Raw genomic sequence first — 20,996 nt, forward strand, 5'->3', positions numbered from 1 at the left:
GCCGACAGACACTTCAATCACCAGCAGTGTGTGAGATCAAATCAGCGCCACACAGAAATCCTCGAGTCGAATGCCGTCATATTTGACAAATAGAACACAGCTTCAGATGACAAATCTTAAAGTGGGCACACACACACACACACACACACACACACACACACACACACACACACACACACACACACACACACACACACTGTTGCTAGAAGTTACACCAAGCAGTCAACCTACTTTCTTCCTCCTATTCCTCCCCCCTCATCTCCTCCTGTCTGGCTCAGCCTCCACCTACATTTCACGCTCAATCTCATGAACAAACATATCTGTGTCAGGTTTAAAAATGCAACAGCAATAGCGTTAAATAAAACCAAAGCAAAATACATTTCAGGGAACAAAAGATAGCTGTTGCTACCGACAGATGTGTCATTCACCTGACCTTGAGAGAAGATGAACCCACTGTTGGGATTGCAGGAGAAACCATTACTTAAAGCGAGGAAACCATAACATGTTTCTAATTTCTTACACTTTGTTAACAATTTTTAAATGTATGAGATTTCCCAGCATAAAAGCCATTTGATTTATTAATGATCAAATCCCAAAATATCTACTGAATGTCGACACATTTTGTGTACAGTGATGTCATTTCTGACCAGTCTTTGTTGTCACAGATCTGAGATCAGTCGCCTACATCCTCCATTAACGCTGCCTCCTCCCGTCTGCCGCTCTCATCTTTATCTATCAGCCCATCGATCCGTCCCTCCCTTTTACTCCCCAGGCCCTTTCCGTCTGCACTCTCAAATGAATTGTCCCCTTACTCAAACCTCCTCCCAAATCATTTTTCCATCTCCTTTTTGTTTGTACCTCATTCCCTTTCTTCCCCCCCCCCCCCCCCTCCTCCCACAGGGCTTTATTGTTACATTTCTAATGTAAATCATTTCCCCTTTGTAATTTCACCATCCTCTATGTCCCTCTATCCATTTTCTCCAGGGTCAAGTCTCTCCCCCTTTTTTCTTCTTCTCACCCCCCCCTCCCTTCTTTCTCTCCCCCTCATCTCCTTTGACTCCATCGCTCCTCTCAGTGAGTGGAGCCCCCAGAGACCCCGTTCTATTTGTAGCAGCAGGACGAGGAATGGGAAATTATGTGGCAGGCAGACAGGGGAATAACCACAACACACACACACACACACACAGGGCATGGTGGAGAAAAGGGTATGCATGGGCCCAAACACATCAAATCCTTTTGGTGGATGCAAATCAAGCTTCAAAGCAGCAGCAGCAGCAGCACATAAACACCATGTTACTTGTTGGACACAAGAACATAACTGTAACTTTTATTTATTGTATATCTTTTCAATCATTTCGTTGTTTTTGAATTTGTATCTGCAATGTTCACTTGGAATCAAACTGGATTTTGTTGCTTTACATATCTTGGTTGTTAGTTGTTTTGCAGTTATTTACTGTTAGGAACCTTACAGACGCACGACTCAAAAGAAAGTTTGTTCAAAATAGTTTTTACTTTGGAAAAGTATAAAGTTCAAACAAAAAATCACTCCTAAGAGGCAAAACGTAGCAAAGCAAATTACAAACTAAATAAACTTGACTATGGTCACAAAATACAATAATCTCTTTGCGAGACAAGCTGGCTCTCTAAATGGCACAAGGCACAAGACGAACTGGCACAGGACAAAGGGAGACAGGACTATTTATACATGAGGTAAGGGGGAACAGGTGGAAACAATCAGGGGCGGGGCAGACACTGACGATGGCGGGAAAACACACAAAGGGAGGAAGTAAGGGGACCTGAAATGAGACCAGAGGTAAGTACAAAATAAAACAGGAAGTGCAATGACAGGACTAGACAGGTGAACAAAAAGACTTTACTAAACATAAATCTAACCTGGGCTATGAACTACACTTGAAAAAATAACATGAACCTGATTAACATGACATGAACAATTTAGCAGACATGACGGGATGTTACAGTACCCCCCCCCTCCCTCTAGGGACGGCACCTGACGTCCCCCGATCAAAATCTTTAATCATGGCCGGATCAACAATGAAACTCGCTGGGATCCATGCTCTCTTCTAGACCGTACCCATCCCAGTCCACAAGGAACTGTCTTCCTCGCCCTCGCTTACGAACTGCCAGCAGTCTCTTTACAGCGTAGACGGGGCCTCCTTCTACCATCTGGGGGGGTGGAGGGGGTTTAGAGGCGGTTACCAATGAGCTCTCCCTGACTGGCTTGATCTTGCCAACATGAAACGTTGGATGGACCTTTAATAACCTGGGTAGACGTAACTGCACAGACACCGGGTTTATCATCTTCGATATCGGGAATGGACCAACAAACCTTGGCGCTAGCTTTCTCGACATGACGTGGAGGGGTAAGTTCTTGGTAGCTAACCAAACTCTTTGTCCAGGCCGATACGGTGGAGCAGGTCTCCGGCGTCGATCCACCACCTCCTTCATCCGGCTGGTACTGCGCAAGAGAGCCCAACGAGCACCGGCCCAGATCCGGTGAAACCGACGGACCATAGCATAAGCTGATGGGACCGTGACCTCGGCCTCATTGGCAGGGAACAGAGGTGGTTGGTAGCCGTGCACACACTGGAACGGTGTGAGTCCTGTTGCAGAAGTGGGCAGCGTGTTGTGGGCGTACTCCACCCACATCAGGTGCTTGCTCCAGGATGCCTGGTTCTGGGAGACCAGGCAGCGCAAACAGGTCTCTAGCTCCTGGTTAATGCGCTTTGACTGGCCATTCGACTGGGGGTGATATCCTGAGGAAAGACTCACGGTGGCTCCAAGGAGATGGCAGAACTCCTTCCAGAAACGGGAAATTAACTGTGGGCCCCCGGTCTGACACAATGTCCCTGGGAAAACCATGAATGCGAAAGACATGACGTAACATGACCTCTGCCGTTTCCTTGGCAGAGGGAAGCTTGGGTAGTGCAATAAAATGTGCCATTTTACTAAATCTGTCCACCACCGTCTGATATCGGTAGTCGAGATGTGGGACCATGGCCGATGAGGAACAGGAAGTGGCTGCAGCAACCCCATCTGTGCTTCAGTGGAGGTCTTGTTCCTGGCACAGACAGTCCAGGCCGCAACATATTCTGCCACCTGCTTCCTCATAGCCTGCCACCAGAAACGTTGCTTGATCATGAAGGTTGTGCGTTTCACTCCAGGATGACAGGTGAGCATAGACGTGTGAGCCCAGTGTATTACCTGTGATCGAACGGAAACAGGGACAAACAACCTATTTCGTGGGCAACCCCTAGGTGCCGGGGTCTCACCATTTGCTTGCTTCACCACTGATTCTATTGGCCATGAAACTGCTCCAACCACACGGTTAGGTGGAAGGATGCTCTCGGGCTCTTTGGCAACAGGTTCAGGATCGTACAAACGTGACAATACATCAGGTTTAACATTCTGTGTGCCTGGTCTGTATGACAATACAAAATGAAACCGATTAAAAAACAATGACCTTCTAGCCTGGCGTGAGTTCAGTCTTTTGGAGTTCTTAATGTATTCCAGGTTTTTATGGTCAGTCCAAACTAGAAATGGTTGCTCAGCCCCCTCCAACCAATGACACCATTCCTCCAAAGCTGTTTTAACTGCTAAAAGCTCCTTATTCCCCACATCATAGTTCCTTTCTGCAGTTGTCAACTTACGTGAAAGGAACGCACATGGGTGTAGCTTGTTGTCATGGACAGATCTTTGGGACAGCACCGCCCCAATGCCATCGTTGGAGGCATCCACCTCCATGATGAATTGTCTCCGTGGGTCGGCCACTGTGAGGATTGGGGCAGTCGTGAACAGTTTCTTGAGCTTCTGGAAAGCTTCATCCGCCTGTATATTCCACTTGAACATGACATGGGGAGAGGTTAAAGCATGTGAAGATGCTGCAATGCCACTAAAGTTTCTTATAAACCTCCTGTAGAAGTTTGCAAAGCCTAAAAATTGTTGCACCTTTTTCCTGTTGGTGGGAGATGGCCAATTGGCCACTGCACTGACCTTCTCTGGATCCATCTGGATTTGGTTGGCCGAGATGATGTACCCCAGGAAGGAGACGGTCTTGAAGTGAAACTCACACTTTTCAGCCTTGCAGTAGAGTTGATTCTCCATCAGGCTTTGCAGTACCTGGCGGACATGATGGGTGTGGGTCTCCTCATTGGGTGAGAAGATCAAGATGTCATCGAGATAAACGAATACAAACTTGTTGAGATAATCCCTCAGCACATCGTTGACAAATGACTGAAAAACTGCCCGAGCATTGCATAATCCAAATGGCATGACTAGGTACTCATAGTGACCACTGGGAGTGTTAAAACCGGTCTTCCACTCATCCCCCTCTCGTATCCTAATGAGATGGTAAGCGTTTCTCAAGTCCAGTTTGGTGAATAGTTTTGCATCCTGAAAAAGTTCAAAGGCTGAAGACATGAGAGGGAGTGGGTATCTATTTTTAACTGTTATTTCATTAAGGGGACTATAGTCAATGCATGGACGGAGGGTACCATCTTTCTTATCGACGAAGAAAATCCCAGAGGCCGCTGGGGAGGAGGATGGTCTGATGAGTCCAGTTTTTAGAGAGGAGTCAATATAGGACTTCATAGCCTCCCTTTCCGGTGCAGATTGAGAGTAAAGTCTCCTTTTAGGGATCTGAGAACCAGCCAACAGGTTAATGGGACAGTCATAAGGTCGGTGGGGAGGTAGGGACATGGCCCTAGTTTTGTTAAATGCTTCCTTTAAGTCCTGGTAACACAAGGGCACTTTAGTCAGGTCGGGATAATCTGAAATGGAGTCAGGCTTATGAGTGCGTTTGTCTTGTTCCTTTTCAGGTTCTGTGGAGAACCTAGGAAGGTCTGAACAGGCAAGCCTACAGCCTGGGCCCCAGTCCTTAACCCTCCCTGATCGCCAGTCAATGATCGGATTATGTTTGATCAGCCATGGATAACCCAAAATCAAGGGGTGTAGTGCAGAGTCAAATAACTGGAATTTCATTTCCTCTATGTGTGTATTGTCAATGGTTATTTGGACAGGTTCAGATACATGGGTTATTTTAAATACTAACTTGCCATCTAAGGCACTGGCAGTAACAGGGGAAGTCAACATAACAGTCTTGATGCATAGTGTCTTTGCCAAACTCCAGTCCATCAGACTTTCGTCGGCACCTGAATCGACTAATGTCCCTACAGTAATGTCTTGGTCACGCACTTGAATATGTACCATGGTCAATGAACGTGGAGGGAAATCAGTTGCAGAGAATTGGCTCACCAGCGCCCTCCGTCGTGCCGATGAGCCCCTCCTTTTACTGGGCAAGAAGACACCACGTGACCCTGATGCCCACAGTAGTAACAGCTTCCTTGTTGGACTCGGCGCTGTCTTTCTTCTGGAGAGACCTTGGCTCTGCCCAGCTGCATGGGTTCCTCCGGGGCAGCCGAGGGCGCTGGTTCCTTGGGCGAGGCTGAGGAAGGTGGACTGGAGCTCCATGGGTGTCGAAAGGCAGGTGAGTGCCCCATGTGGCTCGGAGGTCGTGCACTGGTTCTGATTCTCTCCTTCTGCCTTTCATGAAGCCTGTTATCAATGCGAATTGACATGGCAATGATGGAATCAAGATCTGTGGGTAGTTCATGGGGTGCCAACTGGTCCTTTATATAGTCTTGTAGACCATTCATGAAGGCATCAATTAAAGCAGGGGTGTCTGCTGCTAGAGTAAGAAAATCTATTGCATAGTCTGTCACTCTCTGTTGTCCCTGTTTGATCTATGACTCGTGAGGCTTCTCTGGAAGGTGATGAGTGATCAAACACACGGCTTAGGGTCTGGGTAAACATGTTCAGTGACTGACATATGGGCGAGTTTCTTGACCACTCGGCTGTAGCCCAAGCAGCGGCTCTACCAGACATGTGGGACAACATAAAAGCTACCTTAGCTTGGTCCGAAACAAAGGCAGCAGGGTTATGAGCAAAATGTAGTTCACACTGTACCAGAAAGGGTCGACAGTTACCAAAGTCCCCGGAAAACCTCTCCGGAGGAGCCAGGCGAAGCGTCGATCCAGGTGGGGTGGTGTGATCCGAAACAACAGCAACAGACGGTGGACCTGGCATTGCTGGAGTAGTTGCAGAGGAACCGGCTTTGAGGTGTGAGAGAACTTGCTGCATTTGAAGTGCCAGGTGATTTACTTGGTTGGTTACAGCTGATTGGAATTCATCCTGACGATCCGTGAGACCAATCATTCCTTGGTTGATGGAAGACAGCTGTTCAGCATGGAGGGTTAGCTTAGCATCCTGCGCTAACACATCGGCCTTGAAGGAACCGGAGTCGGCCGAGTCCATTTTTTGGCCAGTTCGTTCTGTTAGGAACCTTACAGACACTTGGACTCAAACGCACGACTCAAAAGGAGGTTTGTTCAAAATAGTCTTTACTTTGGAAAAGTATAAAGTTCAAACAAAAAAATCACTCCTAAGAGGAAAACCGTAGCAAAGCAAATTACAAACTAAATAAACTTGACTATGGTCACAAAATACAATAATCGCTTGGCGAGACAAGCTGGCTCTCTAAATGGCACAAGGCACAAGACGAACTGGCACAGGACAAAGGGAGACAGGACTATTTATACATGAGGTAAGGGGGAACAGGTGGAAACAATCAGGGGCGGGGCATACACTGACGATGGCGGGAAAACACACAAAGGGAGGAAGTAAGGGGACCTGAAATGAGACCAGAGGTAAGTACAAAATAAAACAGGAAGTGGATTGACAGGACTAGACAGGTGAACAAAAAGACTTGACTAAACATAAATCTAACCTGGGCTATGAACTAAACGTGAAACAATAACATGAACCTGATTAACATGACATGAACAATTTCGCAGACATGACGGGATGTTACATTTACAGTAAAGAGAGAATGTGACAGTGCAGCGCAGTAATCCTGTCACATGACAAACAGTCACATTACAGCACGAGGTATTTCTCCCTGCGAGTGAGAACAGCTCACTGTGTGTGAGAAGCTGGTGCAGGCACTAATTAGAAAGTTACATACCCCAACCATGTGTGTGTGAGAAAGAACGAGGTTTGATACGGTACATGTGACACATTGTGCGGTTCCTATATGTGCCCGTGATACATTTTTAAAACTTCAAACCAGCCATGTGTGGAAGAGAGAGACAGGGAGGAAAGGCTTTGCATATCGTATGTGTATGAGAGCTAAACGGCAAAGAGTTTTATGGTTAAAGCCATGTTGTGCATGTGTGTGCGTGAGCGAGAAAGAGGGGGTGAGGTTAATGTAATTTCTTTAGCGACAGTAAGTGTCTTTACATTCAAATTAGGAAGATCTTGGTTGATACTGACGAGCTAGGCTAACTAGGCTAGCCTCATTTTTCCTGCAAATCTTACATGAAACACGTATTCTGCCTCAGGGTGTCAGAGAGAAATGTGAATCTCACTAAAGTATGAACACATTTGGTGTCACAACTGATTGGTTATTGGATTCCTTCCACTTTCATGCTGACATTTGATTGGTTGTGGCTGCTTACCCAGATTGAAGCAGCTCATGGCTTCGAGGAAAGCAAGGACTGATATCCCACCTGACCTGAGCCCCTTTTCTATCCCTCTACCTCCCTACCTCTGTCCTTGTTGTGTTGCGTATAGAGGGCAACATTTCCTGCAACTATTTTGAAGACATCTGAATAGTTTTTTGTCCAGAAGACGATCCTCAGCATCAGTCAAATTGAAAATGTCTGGTTGCTTTCCATTTGAATTACAAGATGCTTCTGATTGTCCTCTCCTCTTCCTGCTCTCTATCTTCCTCCATTCCCACTTTCTCCTCTCTCCTTTTAATTTCCTCCTTTCCTCCCACTATCCATCTCTGCATCTTTCACCTCTCCTTCTACCTCCAAATATCACATTTTCCTTATCTCCCCCCTCCATCTTCCATCTTTCATTAGCTTTTTTACCAAACTAAGGGACTACATTTCAGCTGACCATATTTACACAACCTAAACAGCTTCAATACTGACAGCTACATTTCATTGCTGTTTGATCCAGATCTTTAAGTTTGAAGCCTTTAAAGCTTATGCATTTCCTTAAGGAGTTCGGGTTACTTTATTTATGAACGTCTTTTCTCATGTATCGTATCCTAGTTCAGCTGTGCACAGAAATAGGTTTTACAGCAGCTTACATGACCACTTTGACAGCATCAGGTGGGAGAAAAGGTGAGAGAAATGGTCAAATCTCCTTTCTCCACCTGAGCCCAGATGGATTTAATGATGAGGTGTGTGTGTGTGTGTGTGTGTGTGTGTGTGCGCGCGCGTGTGTAGCCTATATGTCTATATCTAGCTGTCTGTATCTAGTGTCTATATCTAGCCGTCACACCAGCATGGCAACATTTCACAGTGAAATCCATCCATTCCAACGGATCTGTTTTCTTAGAGAACCAAGTGAACTTTAGCCCACTAACTTTAGCCCACTAACTTTATCCGGAGACCATTTTTTTTAATTCACAATAAGATGTATTAATAAAGAAAGTACCGTACATTGTACAAGAGCTTTGCAACATGTCGCTAATAGGAGTTCTAATTTCTCCGTCCCTTGAAATTGACGTAAATATGTATAGAGGAATTCCATTGTGACACTCTCTTGTGTGGCCAAACAAAAAGCAAAGTGACATTGTGTGTGTGTGTGTGTGCGTGTGTGTGTGTGTGTGTGTGCGCGTGCTATTCCAGCGCCACAGTGCTCCCCTATATATAAACGCAGACAGATTTTTGATAACGTGCCAGTAAAGCTTTTTCGCCAAGGCCTTTTGTCAGCTCAGGTATACTAAGTGCTCTCACCCTCTCTTCATTACTTTCACTCAGCGCTGCTCGGTCCCCTGTCCCTTCACGCCGCCCCAAACCCCCCCCACCCCACCTCCTCCTCTTCCTCCTCGGCCTTCACCACAAGCAACCCCTCCTCTTCTCCACCTCCTTTTGGCAATTATTTTCATCCTGCCCTCTGTCCTTGTAGCATTATCAGAGATGCTTCATAGCCACCAAACCTCTCCTGATCTCACTTTAACTTGTCTCTGTCGGTTTTTCCCCACTTTTATCCATTATTAACTTTGTTTTTTTAAACACTCTTCCTTGCTTTTTCATGTCTTCCCTCTTTCCTTTTGCCTTCCCTTCCATCTGCCTGTCTTTTTCTTCCGTCCTTGCTCCTTCTAAGTGTTCCCTTAAGGCCCTGTCACACTGTCCCGAAATTGACACCCGATGGACACACGATAAAGGAAATGTTCAAATTCGGCTGTGATCGTAGCAACATCGGGCCATTCGTGAGGTTATCTAAGCCATCGTATGACCGCCGGTGGAGTTTCTCAGGCTCCGGCAGCAACTTCGTGAGCGGCATCTTCGTAAGGCACTCGTGAGGGCATCTTGTCAAATCGTGTCATCTTCGTGTTATCATCGGTGCATTCGCCCTCACTCTGATCGGGGCGAATGCCCGATGGCACCGAGGATAACAAGATGCCCTCACGATGGCCTTACGAAGGGCAAAATTGACACACGAATTCAACACGAAAATGAACCTTCGCAAGGTCCTTCGGCAATTTTTTGGCATGCCAAAGATTTTGCCTCCGCTCACGAAGTTGCTACCGGAGCCTGAGAAACTCCACCAGCGGTCATACGAAGGCTTAAGATGCCCTCACGAACGGCCCGATGTTGCTACGATCAGAGTTGGGTGTAACGCGTTACAAGTAACGCGTTACTGTAATAATATTACTTTGTCGGTAACGGAGTAGTGTAACGCGCTACTTTTATAATCCAGTAATCACACTACAGTTACTAACATTGCCCCGACACGCGTTACTTCGTTACTTTCTAAAATCAGTCATAATCAAACCTCAACAAACACCTGCAAAGAACACATGCTAGGTGAAGCTAACGCACATAGCTGTAGTTTATTTATATCACACACACACACACACACACACACACACACACACACACACACACACACACACACACACACACACACACACACACACACACACACACACACACACACACACACACACACACACACACACACACACACACACACGTAGTTCTTCTTCTCTGTTTTCCGGTTGTTGCTTGTTTTGAATGACGAATACACACTACCGCTGCCTGCTGGTAAGGAGAGTTATTGCCACTCACGCATGCGCAGTTCGTACGTGCTCGGCTGAAGTCTGGCTCCAGTGCAACACATGGCCAACACGCAGGAGAACACGCTGACGCAACAGCGTGAGCAGAGATAGACTGCGCAAAATATACAGATAGCAGGAGACAGAGGACAGCCACGGTCAGATAGCAGGAGACAGAGGACAGCCACGGTCAGATAGCAGGAGACAGAGGACAGCCATGGTCAGATAGGAAAACATTCAGGAGCTATCTGGATCAGTCTTATGCGACAATGGAAACTGAACTAAAGAGAACATTTGAAACTTTAGCAGTCTGCGTGATCTGCCTGTAGGGAGGGGCGGGCCGGCCCTGCGAGTAAAGTAACGAGTAAAGTAACGAGTAAAGTAACGAATTACTTTATGTAGATAGTAACGAAGTAGTGTAATATATTACTTTTTTTAAAAGTAATATGTAATATGTAATATATTACTTTTTTTTAGTAACGACCCCATCTCTGGCTACGATCACAGCCGAATTTGAACATTTCCTTTATCGTGTGTCCATCGGGTTGTTTTATTGCACAACAAAATCATGTAAATATATTATGTAAATAACCCAATTTGTGTTCTGTGAAACTAAAAAGGATATAATATATTATTTTGAAGGACAGTTGACAGGAAATTGTTGTTGTTATGGAAACAACATTACGGAGAAAACGTAATATTTTCTACATATAAAGACGGAGAAAGTAAAGAACAAAGTCTGAAGATATCAGTACAGTATCATAGTACTGTAACATAATTGTTTTTGGTACTTTCATTGCAGTTTTATGTCTTAAATGTAATGTAAATGTTGCCTTCGTGTGTGGTTCGGGGCCATCTTCGTGCGAAATTCACAATTCCATATTCGTGTGTCCATCGGGTGTCAATTTCGGGACAGGGTGACAGGGCCTTTAAGGACATCACACCCTTTTTCTTTCCTTTTCATTCTCTCTTTCTCCTAACTTCAGTCCATTTTCCTTCATCTTCCTCCTCCTTTCATCATCCTCACATCCTTCCTGCTATATCCTTTGATTAATCCCATCCCTCTCGTTCCCTTCAACCTTCCTTCCTTCCCTTAAATTGTCCCCTTGCTTTCTGTTTTTACCTTCACTTTCTTTTATGTGTTCATGCTTCCTTAATCCCACCATCATTCTTTTTCATTGCCTCTTTCCTACCCGGCCCCCTCCCTCTTTATCTCCCTTATCCCATCTTTCCTTCAACTTTCTATCCTTTTTTTATCATCTTTTCCTCCTTCTTTCACATCATTGTCCTAATTCCTTACGCCTTCCATTTTAATACCTTCCTTCCTCCTGTCCTCACCTGCTCCTTTGTTCTCCATTTAATCAACATGGGCTTGTGGTAAAGGCAGTGATATAAAATGTCAAATCAAATGATATGTTTCTGGTGGCTCTGTCTCTCGTCCCAGGCCCATTTGTGATTTTTTTCGCATTTCATTTTTATCTACAATATTGCATTTATTCACGATTGTTCCCTCTGTTACTTTGTCACGTTCTTCTTCTCTTTACCAATTTCTCTGTCATACATCACTTTAACCTTTGGTCTTTTCTCCGCCTTCTGTTTTCCAGACTGGCAGGTTGCTACGCTGGCCCTGTTGCTAGGGGGTGGAGCCCTGGTGCTGATGTCATTCCTGGTCGCTCTGGTTGCCGTGTGCATCGGCACGAGACGACGATTCTACGCACCCGTCGCTTCCATGCTTTTCGCTGCAGGTCAGCACGCACACACACACACACACACACACACACACACACACACACACACACACACACACACACACACACACACACACACACACACACACACACACACACACACACACACACACACACACACACACACACACACACACACACACACACACACACACACACACACACACACACACACACGCGCACACACACACACACACACACACACACACACACACACACACACACACACACACACGCACACACACACACACACACAATTAACTGCTGTCAATACACACTCAGCAGGTCTGGGTCTGAGGCACTCACTTAATTAGCCAATTTAGACAAGGTGATAGGAAGGTTGAAGGTATCACATTGAAAACTGACATGCATTTAAATGATAATCCTTATTTATTAAATGTGCACACAGACCACACTACACACACTCAGGCTTACACACACTTTTTTCTTCTCTCCCTCAAACTCATTTAGAGAAAATCCTATTTTTACAAGTCGGGTCAGAGCGGAGAGTCATGCCTGTCCCTTTAATTTCCCCCGCCAGCCCAAATCTCAAGTTGGACGACTGACAAGTTTCCTCCTTTTTCTTCTAACCTCCCGGAATAATTGGAAATTGTATTTATTTTTAGACGTGTTTGATTTTCCAAAGCTGGATGTGTTGCCTTCTGAATGTCACTGAAGGGAAAAAACAAGGAGACAATCTTATTTAAAGGGCTGGCGTTGGAAAATTCAGAAGCTGTGTGATTTCTCAAAGAGTCTTCTTATCCTGGAAATACTTTCAATGGATCTATACAAAGTAAAAATGCTTAAAGCAGATTGGATATAAACATGTTTATGTGTGTTACATAGGATTGATATGTTAAAAAGTCCCTATTGTGACTTTTGGGGTTTCCATTTCCTTATATTGTTGAATATTCAGGGTTGAAGGTGGAAAAAACAAGCGCCAAAAAACACAAAAATAAGACACAAAGTTGTTGTAGCTGGATTTTGTTTTGCATAATCATAACAGCACATCATAAAACTTTAGAGAAGGATTTTAGTTAGCATTAACTTTGATGCAATTAAATCAATATTTAAAGCATTCAGCTTCATTTTAGAGGGAGCAAAACAGGGATAGAATCTATGAATACTAACAAACAAACGCACAAAAAACCCTAGCTGTCAAAATAAAGTTGTTTTGCCGTGATGGAACACAAACAACATCTGTAAAAGACATTTTAAAAGCGGAGCACAGAGGCAAAGTGTGTTGAATGGACTTTAAAGAGAAAAGATGGATCACATACACTTTTCTTGACAACTAACTACTTCTTTAAAGCTGCATTGCACACAATCTGTGGTAATGTTCGCGTGTTTTTGGATGTTATGTAACCCGTGTTAGTTTTTTTGTTTGCGTTCCCACAAGATGAATTCCCTTTGAAGAAACAACTATTCATGTGTTCTCCTTTATTCCACTGCCATCCAACCCCCCCTCCTTTTTACATATCTATCTCTCATCCCCCTCGTCCATCTTTTCCCTCATCTCTTCATCAAACTCGTCCTGTGTCCTTGGAGCCTGCAGTCCACCTCTGTCTCTTCCTCCTGTTCCCCCCTCCTCCCTCAGCCCTGCTCCTTGCCTCCTGCCTGATCCAGTTTGATTTATTTTGTTTTTCAAAGCTGTGCTAAATTAACTAAACAGAGCTAAATGAAATTCCCCCGAGGCTCTTCACGACTCAGTCGATGCTAATTTCTGCTATTTCTCTAGAGTTTCTCAAGTGTTTGTACGTGACTGCTAACAAATGTGAAGTTAAGTACAGCTGACCAATCAGAAGTTGTCTTTTTCAGGAGGGGCCTTAGAGACAGGGGCTAAAACACTGTGTATCTGACAGAAGGTCAATACAGATAGAAAGTATGAGAAAAAGAACGTGTTTCTTTTAACATTACAGCACGTAAACATATTCTTGTTCTGTCCATTATATATATGTTTCCTTTAATAAATGACACGTATGGTCTTCCTGTCCCCTCCAGTGGTCCTGCAGGCCTTCAGCTTGGTCCTCTACCCCATCAAGTTCGTCCAGAGCATCAACCTGAGAATCTACCACGAGTTCAACTGGGGCTACGGCCTGGCCTGGGGGGGGACCATCTTCTCCTTCGGCGGGGGAATCCTCTACTGCCTGAACCCCAAGAACTACGAGGAGTATTACTAACTCCAAATCAAGCTGAGAACGTAAGGTGTTCGAGGGGGAAAACGGCTCATCTCCCATGAACTGTAAAGAGTACTATAAACCATTTTTTAGCCGATAACTATATTTCAATGAACCCTGGGGGCAATTGAAGGGGTTAAGCTGGTTGTCAAGGATTTATTTTCTTGCCTCGGTGAACAGAAGTGAGGCTGCATATTGGAACCAGCCCTAATGTCACCAGATGTATCATGGGGAGGGGTCATACTACACCTGCAGTAAAAAAGGATAGCAACTATCAGCCCCACTTATTGATTCTGTCGTCGAGGAAACATGAGTGGCTTTTTACGCACGTTTCCCACACATGCACATGCAACGGAACGTGTATCTTCACCTGTCATCATCCAATCCTCCATCAGTGCATCATTAGCTTAGCACTTTTTCTTCATCTGGAGTACACTTTCACAAGGACACGGAAGAGGATCTACAGTTTTAACTTTTCATAAGACAGATTGGTGGAGGATACAACAAAGACACCGGCTCAATATTCTGTCATCGACCGTCGTCTGTAACCGAGGCAACCGACACGGAGCTGTCATGATTGATTAGCCTCGGCCAGAGGTGTGAGACGGGCTTGCGTACACCACCGGCAGATCTCCCAGCGGGGGGGGCTTGAGTGCACATCAATAGTTTAAGAAAGTGGAATAATGTGATTATGCATTGAGCTGAAGAGAATTCACAAAAACACCTAATTTCATAAATGTAAATTGCCAGCTTAGAAAGAAAATGTGGGCAATTTGTAGCTGTTAGTCAACATGGTGGCATTTGAGTTTAGAGCAGAATCCAAAATCACTTCCTTTTTATTACCAACTGCAGTCTGAGTCAACTATGAGTGTGTGGCTCTGAAGTCATTGTTGTCAAAATGCACTAACCCAACTTAAAATCACATTCATAGAAAACTGATAACATTGTTAATGTAATTGTTGGAGTGTAAATATGGATGGAGAAGTAAACACTGTACTTCTATACACATTTTACTTCCCAAAGAAGCAGGTGATAACGCATATGTTTAGCTTTCACTGTGCAAAAACCTATTTCCATTTCCTGTGGAACCCGTGACCTCCATTCTTCATTCATTCTGTCATTTAAAACGCGCACAGGGAGCCGAATGCAAAACAAGACTCCTCCAGGTGACATTTCGGAGATTCAAGCGACATTTTGTCTGCGCCCTCCATTGTGGCATCTTCTTCCGAGGAGCTGTCTAGAAACCATGACCCAAAAATAGGATCCAGGCCGCCTCCCCCGCCACTTTAACAAATGAAGAGCTGTGCGGCTGTCCATTTATTCCATATAAATGCCACAATGATGTTGGTTGTCCCCGGTTGATGAGTTCTGCCTGTCACCACAACAGCATTGCTTCTAAAAGCAGCTCATTTGAGCAATAACTGATTTGCCAAAAGGATTTGTTGAAGCCCCTTACTCTCACTTTAAAAGCCTGTCCAGACTCCCATAGACCTCATGCTGTAAATTCACAGTGTATATTCTAGTACATAGTATTAAACTGGTGGATGTCAAATGAAAGTAGGGTCTTCTGGGAAGAAAAAACTCCTGCTTGTAAGTGGATTTTTTTTTAGCACCGAGTAAAACAGAAGCACTTATTCCTTAAGTTATAACAGCTTTTCAGCATGAGACCCTGCTCTTCAGTATTTCAGCAGTTGATCAGTATTGAATACTGAATGATCACAGATTAGTGACGGTGTTTTTGCTACCTAGAAACGTCTCTGTGCTTTGGTGGAGTAGAGAAGCATTCGGCATTAACACTGTAACAGACCTGGGTTAAAATATACACTAACACTTTACGTTTACAATATCCACTGGCCCTCTTCCATGGGTATAACACTGATATGTGATGAACTGAAACAGCTATTGATTCAGTCTGATGCTACAGCACTTTTATTCTCACTTTAGACACAGTCAAAGGGAAAGAAATCCCCAGACAGAGTTAAGATGTACAGTTTTATTTTGCCAGGTAGTTTAACATTATACATCTGCTGTTATTAATACATCCAAGATTCAAAGTGACAATACTACAGCACTTACATAAAACAAAAATACCTTAACTTCTCAAAGCTGCATGTTTTGAGTCTCTGATTCTAAAAGACAAAGCAAATATGTTTGCACCAGTTTCGAAAATGACCTACATGCTTTGATTTGTAATGAAGCACTTCCATGTGGTTGAGGATGGAAATAATATCCAGGCTGGTATGTTCATGTGGAACAAACACAGAACAAGCCTTTAATATGTTCTACCCATGATTAGATTGTATGTTTTAGCCCAGGTCTGACTTGTAGTTATTAGCATTTGTTTGGTTATTCATTTACTGATGAAAAGTAGACACTCATCTCCCAGTATAATGGAGAAAAACACTGTCTAATGATGTGCATAGGGATTTAGGAAGTGTGTGTGAATGACAGAAAGAGTGTGTGTGTGCATGTGTGTTGGCATGTTTTAGATGCCATTGTAGCGATGTCAGTAATCAGCATTTATCTCTTTGTACGTTGGCACATTAAAGCACTAACCAGAATGTCTCTGCATGACTCTGTGTCTCATTTTGTTGTCACATCCTGTGAGCGTTGAAACGATTATTGAACTTTTAGTATTATTTACCGAACCAGGATTGTTGTAAGCTAAATTCAACACAATAAACCCTTTCATAATCGACTGTAGTTCAGGTATAAGACCTCTCAGAAAAAAAGAAAACCACCACTAAGATAGACATTTTTAAATATGTTGTATTGTTTTTTACCATGAGTATAAATGATTATTAATATGGTGATGTACGTGGTGCATTCAATGTCCGAAGTCAACACTAGTTTCCCTCCAAATTAGCAAAATACATTTTTAATTTATGTATATTTCTAAGTATTCCTGTTGTTTGATGGATTTGCTTGCATTCAAAATAAACCGGTGGTGGTATTCATTCTTCTGTTGGGTGCCATTAAAGCAGAAGAAGTGGGTGCAAGGATATAAAGTAAGTAGACTGTGTTACCTTGTCACATCGATATATTACCTTTTTCACTTTTTAAAAGGTGGAGGGAAACTTGTTATTGATGCCATGGCGTACTGAGAGCTCAGGGAACACCTGTACATCACTGCAAGGATATAAGACTTGAGATACAAATGATATCAAGGAGTGTTGAATCTTTCCAAGATTCAATGGCCTAGTTAAGACTTGTAATGTAAAATCTGTGCTTATACTGCCCTCTGCTGTCCACACTCTGACATGACCACCCAGAGAAACAGATTTTCAGAATGTAGCGGTGCAACCACTACATTAAGTTTACTTAAAAACATCAGGATACAAACACTATTTCCCCATAATGCAACACTTAAAGTAAATGGCAGAAGATTGACTTATCAGAAACAAAACAAACTCATTAATTGATCTTCTTTTTGTGATCTTATATTGACATTTAAAAGTGTCCGTGTTACACTAATTCTATTTTCAAAAGCAGTTAGACCATCAGATTTCAGGTTGCTGTTGTACTGGAAGCTCCCTAGCAATGTACATTATGATGACATCACAGAAGTGGGTGTGGTTACAGGTGCACCAGGCTTTGAGTGAGTGAAAAAAGGTAATTATCCAACAGAATATGAAAGTGAAGGCAATGTCAACAAAGCACAAGTGTTCCTCTAAATATATCTCCTCCCCAAGCCCAGCAGGGGCAGCCCCCCCCACCCCAGACAGCAGTCAGGGGGCCCAGCCGGCTGCTCGGGATGCCAGTCAGTGCCGGGCCTTCTGTTTCTGGAACATTCTCTCACAGCTCCCTGCAGGCTGAGTGTATCTGGGAGTGTGTGGATCATTCTCTGCATCGTCTCTAATAATAGCAGCACCAATGTGCGTAATGGAGCCATTACAGTAACCAAGTCCTACTTTTGAAAAGCCAGGAAACCCAAAGTGGGTATATCAGTTTATCAGCAAATCTAATATTAGTACATGTGTAACGGTGCTGCCATGTAACCACTGTACCCCCCCCACCCCCTACACACACATTCTCTGCACAGTGAATATTAACCATTTTATCATGTTGAAGCTCAAGAATACCAGGCTTGGTTTTTAATGTACACATATTTGTTGCTGAATATGACCGAAATCCATGAACATTAAAATCACAACCAGGGATGGAAAGTAACTAAGTACAGGACTTAAGCACAATATTGAGTTACGTATTTCCAGTTTTGCTACTTTATACCCTTTACAAACTCCTATTTTAGATGTTTTACTCAACTAGGCCTACATGTATCTGACAGTCTTAGTTACTTTATAAATGTTGTTTATTACAAAATATAAATTAACTATAGTAAATACACATATTGACATATACTGTAGCTATAGGCTAAATATAGGTTTATATATGCAACAGCACTATACAAAGTACCTAAAGTTAGCATTTTTAATAATCATAGTCAAGTCACTTATTATTGTAATATTGGCCATTCCTTTTAACCCACAAGGACCCACCGTGACACAGGTGTTACACTTTTGGTAGTTAAAATATATTTTTGTATTTTTTTTTAAATGTTGAATCCAGGACTCAGTATTTCTAACATAAAGTTAAAGCTGGACTCCGTGGTGTTTTGATATACATGTGTTCACGCTGGTTGCCACGCCCACCTGAGGTCAGAGGTCACCCCAGGTCGGTTCACTCCGACCTTTAGCCTTTAGCATGTAGCTCATCTTCCGGAAACAAGCGTCAGCAGCAATGTGTCCGCAGGGTGTCGGGTTTTACGCCCGGGGTCCATTGAACCAGTCTGGGCCCCGAGGAGACCACCTTCTAGCATCCTACTATTTAGAGGTGGGAATGCCCCCCCCCCCCCTCGAACACCTGCTCTGCCCCGTCCACCCGCCTGTCAGAGAGACCCAGCCTTCGTCCTCCACCGGAGCTCCTGTCTTCACATCGGGCAACTTTTGGCTGTTTGTTCTGGATTTGTACTTTGGATCTTTTCCCCATCTCCTGGTGGATTTACCTGTGGGTTAATAACCCCCCCACCTTGTAACTTTTAACACCCGGTGCCCTGTGATCCATGGCGGAGGGTGTGCGTCCCGAGGACTACTGCGACGAGCCGGTGGAGGACGAGTTTGGAGAGATCATCAAGTGTCGATCAGGTAGAACAGCTTCTGTGTGTGTGTGTGTGTGTGTGTGTGTGTGTGTGTGAAAAAAACATATGCTTGACTGCTGAGGATGCTCTGACAACTCCTTAAGGCTAAACACACACTTTGACACACTGTCACCATCACACTGACAGCTGTCACAGGAAGTGGAGTTCTGAAATGTGGATGAGGATGATGATGAGATAAAAAAAAGTTATTTGGGTCCAGTCAGATGATCTTTCATGCCTTTAGGTTGAAACAAGTCCTTCTACTTTTTGAGATTGCTGTGGCAAATGTTGAACTACATTTCCCAGGAGCACTATGTCTTTCCTTCTAAAGAGGATGTTGACACAGGGTTTTGTCAAATCTAAAAACAGCTGATGCCTGTGACCTTGATAGCATTTCTTTGGTAGTCCCTGTGCGTGTGCGTGTGCGTGCACTCAGTGCTCTGTGTATGAGGTTTTAAATTATGGAACGTTAGAAGTAAGGCACTGCCCCCCATAGAGGACATGGGTTAACATACTTCGAAAGACTTAATATGAATATACACTCCTGATGAAGAACAGGAACCATACGTCTCGTTTAATATGATCACTTACTAGACATTGGGTGTAGCTCTCTTATATTTTGTAAGTGACACCCCCATGTGTGTTCCATCACTAGAATGGTATGCTTTATACAGTACATTAGGATTGAAATAGACTGCACGCCTGGTGCTTGAGATGCAGGCCTCAGTGTCAGACCCTAATATGAATGGTCCTGTCTCAGGAGAGTAAACAGTTGGGCTTTGGTCCCAACATAGGGGTTGGGCCCCTTTAAGTTGGATATCATGTTGTGGGGTCGGGCAGTGATTGTTATATAGTTAGAATGGATAACTTTACCAATTTGGGTCAAACTGAAAGCATGTGTTTAGACTAGAAATGTGTGTTTGGTTGAACAGCTAATATGCATCCGAATTCAGGCCTTGTTTGGATACATTTTGGTGTGCAAAGATTACATTACTTTTTCCTGAAAAGGAGTGAAGTTTCAAGAAATGGAAGCGTCCTTTTGACTTCAGAATGTCCATTTTTAGTTTAGTGAAGTCCTCTCTGTCCTTGCTTCTTTGTAAAAATCAGGACCCAATCGTTCCCTGGCTCCTGTCAGTTCCACCTCGCCCAGGCTGAATGTGCTCTGGGTGAAAGTGCTGTTTGTGTGGCCGTGACACTGAACGTCTCGCAGCGTGCTGAGATGAGTTAGAGGCCGCAGAGGTTTGATTTCCCAATATAGCGCTTGTAAATACTGTATGTCCTGGAATGGTCCACCGGGTGGTGAGACACAGAGACTAACAGACTGACAGGCTGACGGAGACAGACAGATGGACAGTGGGCTCAAGGATCTTTTTATACAAATAGAGTAGTACAAGGATGAATGGATTAGAAAAGAAACTGTGGCAGACAAACATTTATGATGCTTAAAAGTGTTGTTCAGAACATAACATATTTACACTTCTTTAATAACTCAGTCCTGCACCACTCAGTGTGCCTGGGGCAGGAACTGCTCCCTCTCTCATTCCCTCTCTTCTTGAGTGTCCTGCCTGCTCAAAAAAAGGGTTAATTAATAAATAAAGCCCCCCCTTCTCTTTCGCACTATTTCTTGTCTCTGTGTGTCTCTCCCCCCCCCCCCCCCCCCCCCCATGTACAGCTGCCGCCTGCTGGGAACACCTCACGCTGTAAATAGCAGTCAGCTGGCCCGATGGAGGTTGTTGTGCGGTGTCGGATAGCCTGGCCTGGGGGGTTACTGTGCCCCCCCC

At 44.1% G+C, this 20,996-nt stretch overlaps 1 protein-coding gene across 1 annotated transcript in view; it reads left to right on the forward strand.

Moving 5' to 3' along the window:
• The window catches only part of LOC117456632 (transmembrane protein 47-like), a 17,836-nt gene extending 3,250 nt beyond the window's left edge, over window positions 1-14,586 (forward strand). Inside the window, exons 2-3 of the mRNA XM_034096571.2 lie at window positions 11,758-11,898; window positions 13,903-14,586. Coding sequence (XP_033952462.1) covers window positions 11,758-11,898; window positions 13,903-14,081 — 320 coding nt within the window. The 3' untranslated portion in view covers window positions 14,082-14,586. The remainder of the gene's footprint in view (window positions 1-11,757; window positions 11,899-13,902) is intronic.
• Window positions 14,587-20,996: the final 6,410 nt, after the last annotated feature.

This window comes from Pseudochaenichthys georgianus, chromosome 2 (assembly GCF_902827115.2).
Source record: "Pseudochaenichthys georgianus chromosome 2, fPseGeo1.2, whole genome shotgun sequence".
Classification (NCBI taxonomy): Eukaryota; Metazoa; Chordata; class Actinopteri; order Perciformes; family Channichthyidae; genus Pseudochaenichthys; species Pseudochaenichthys georgianus.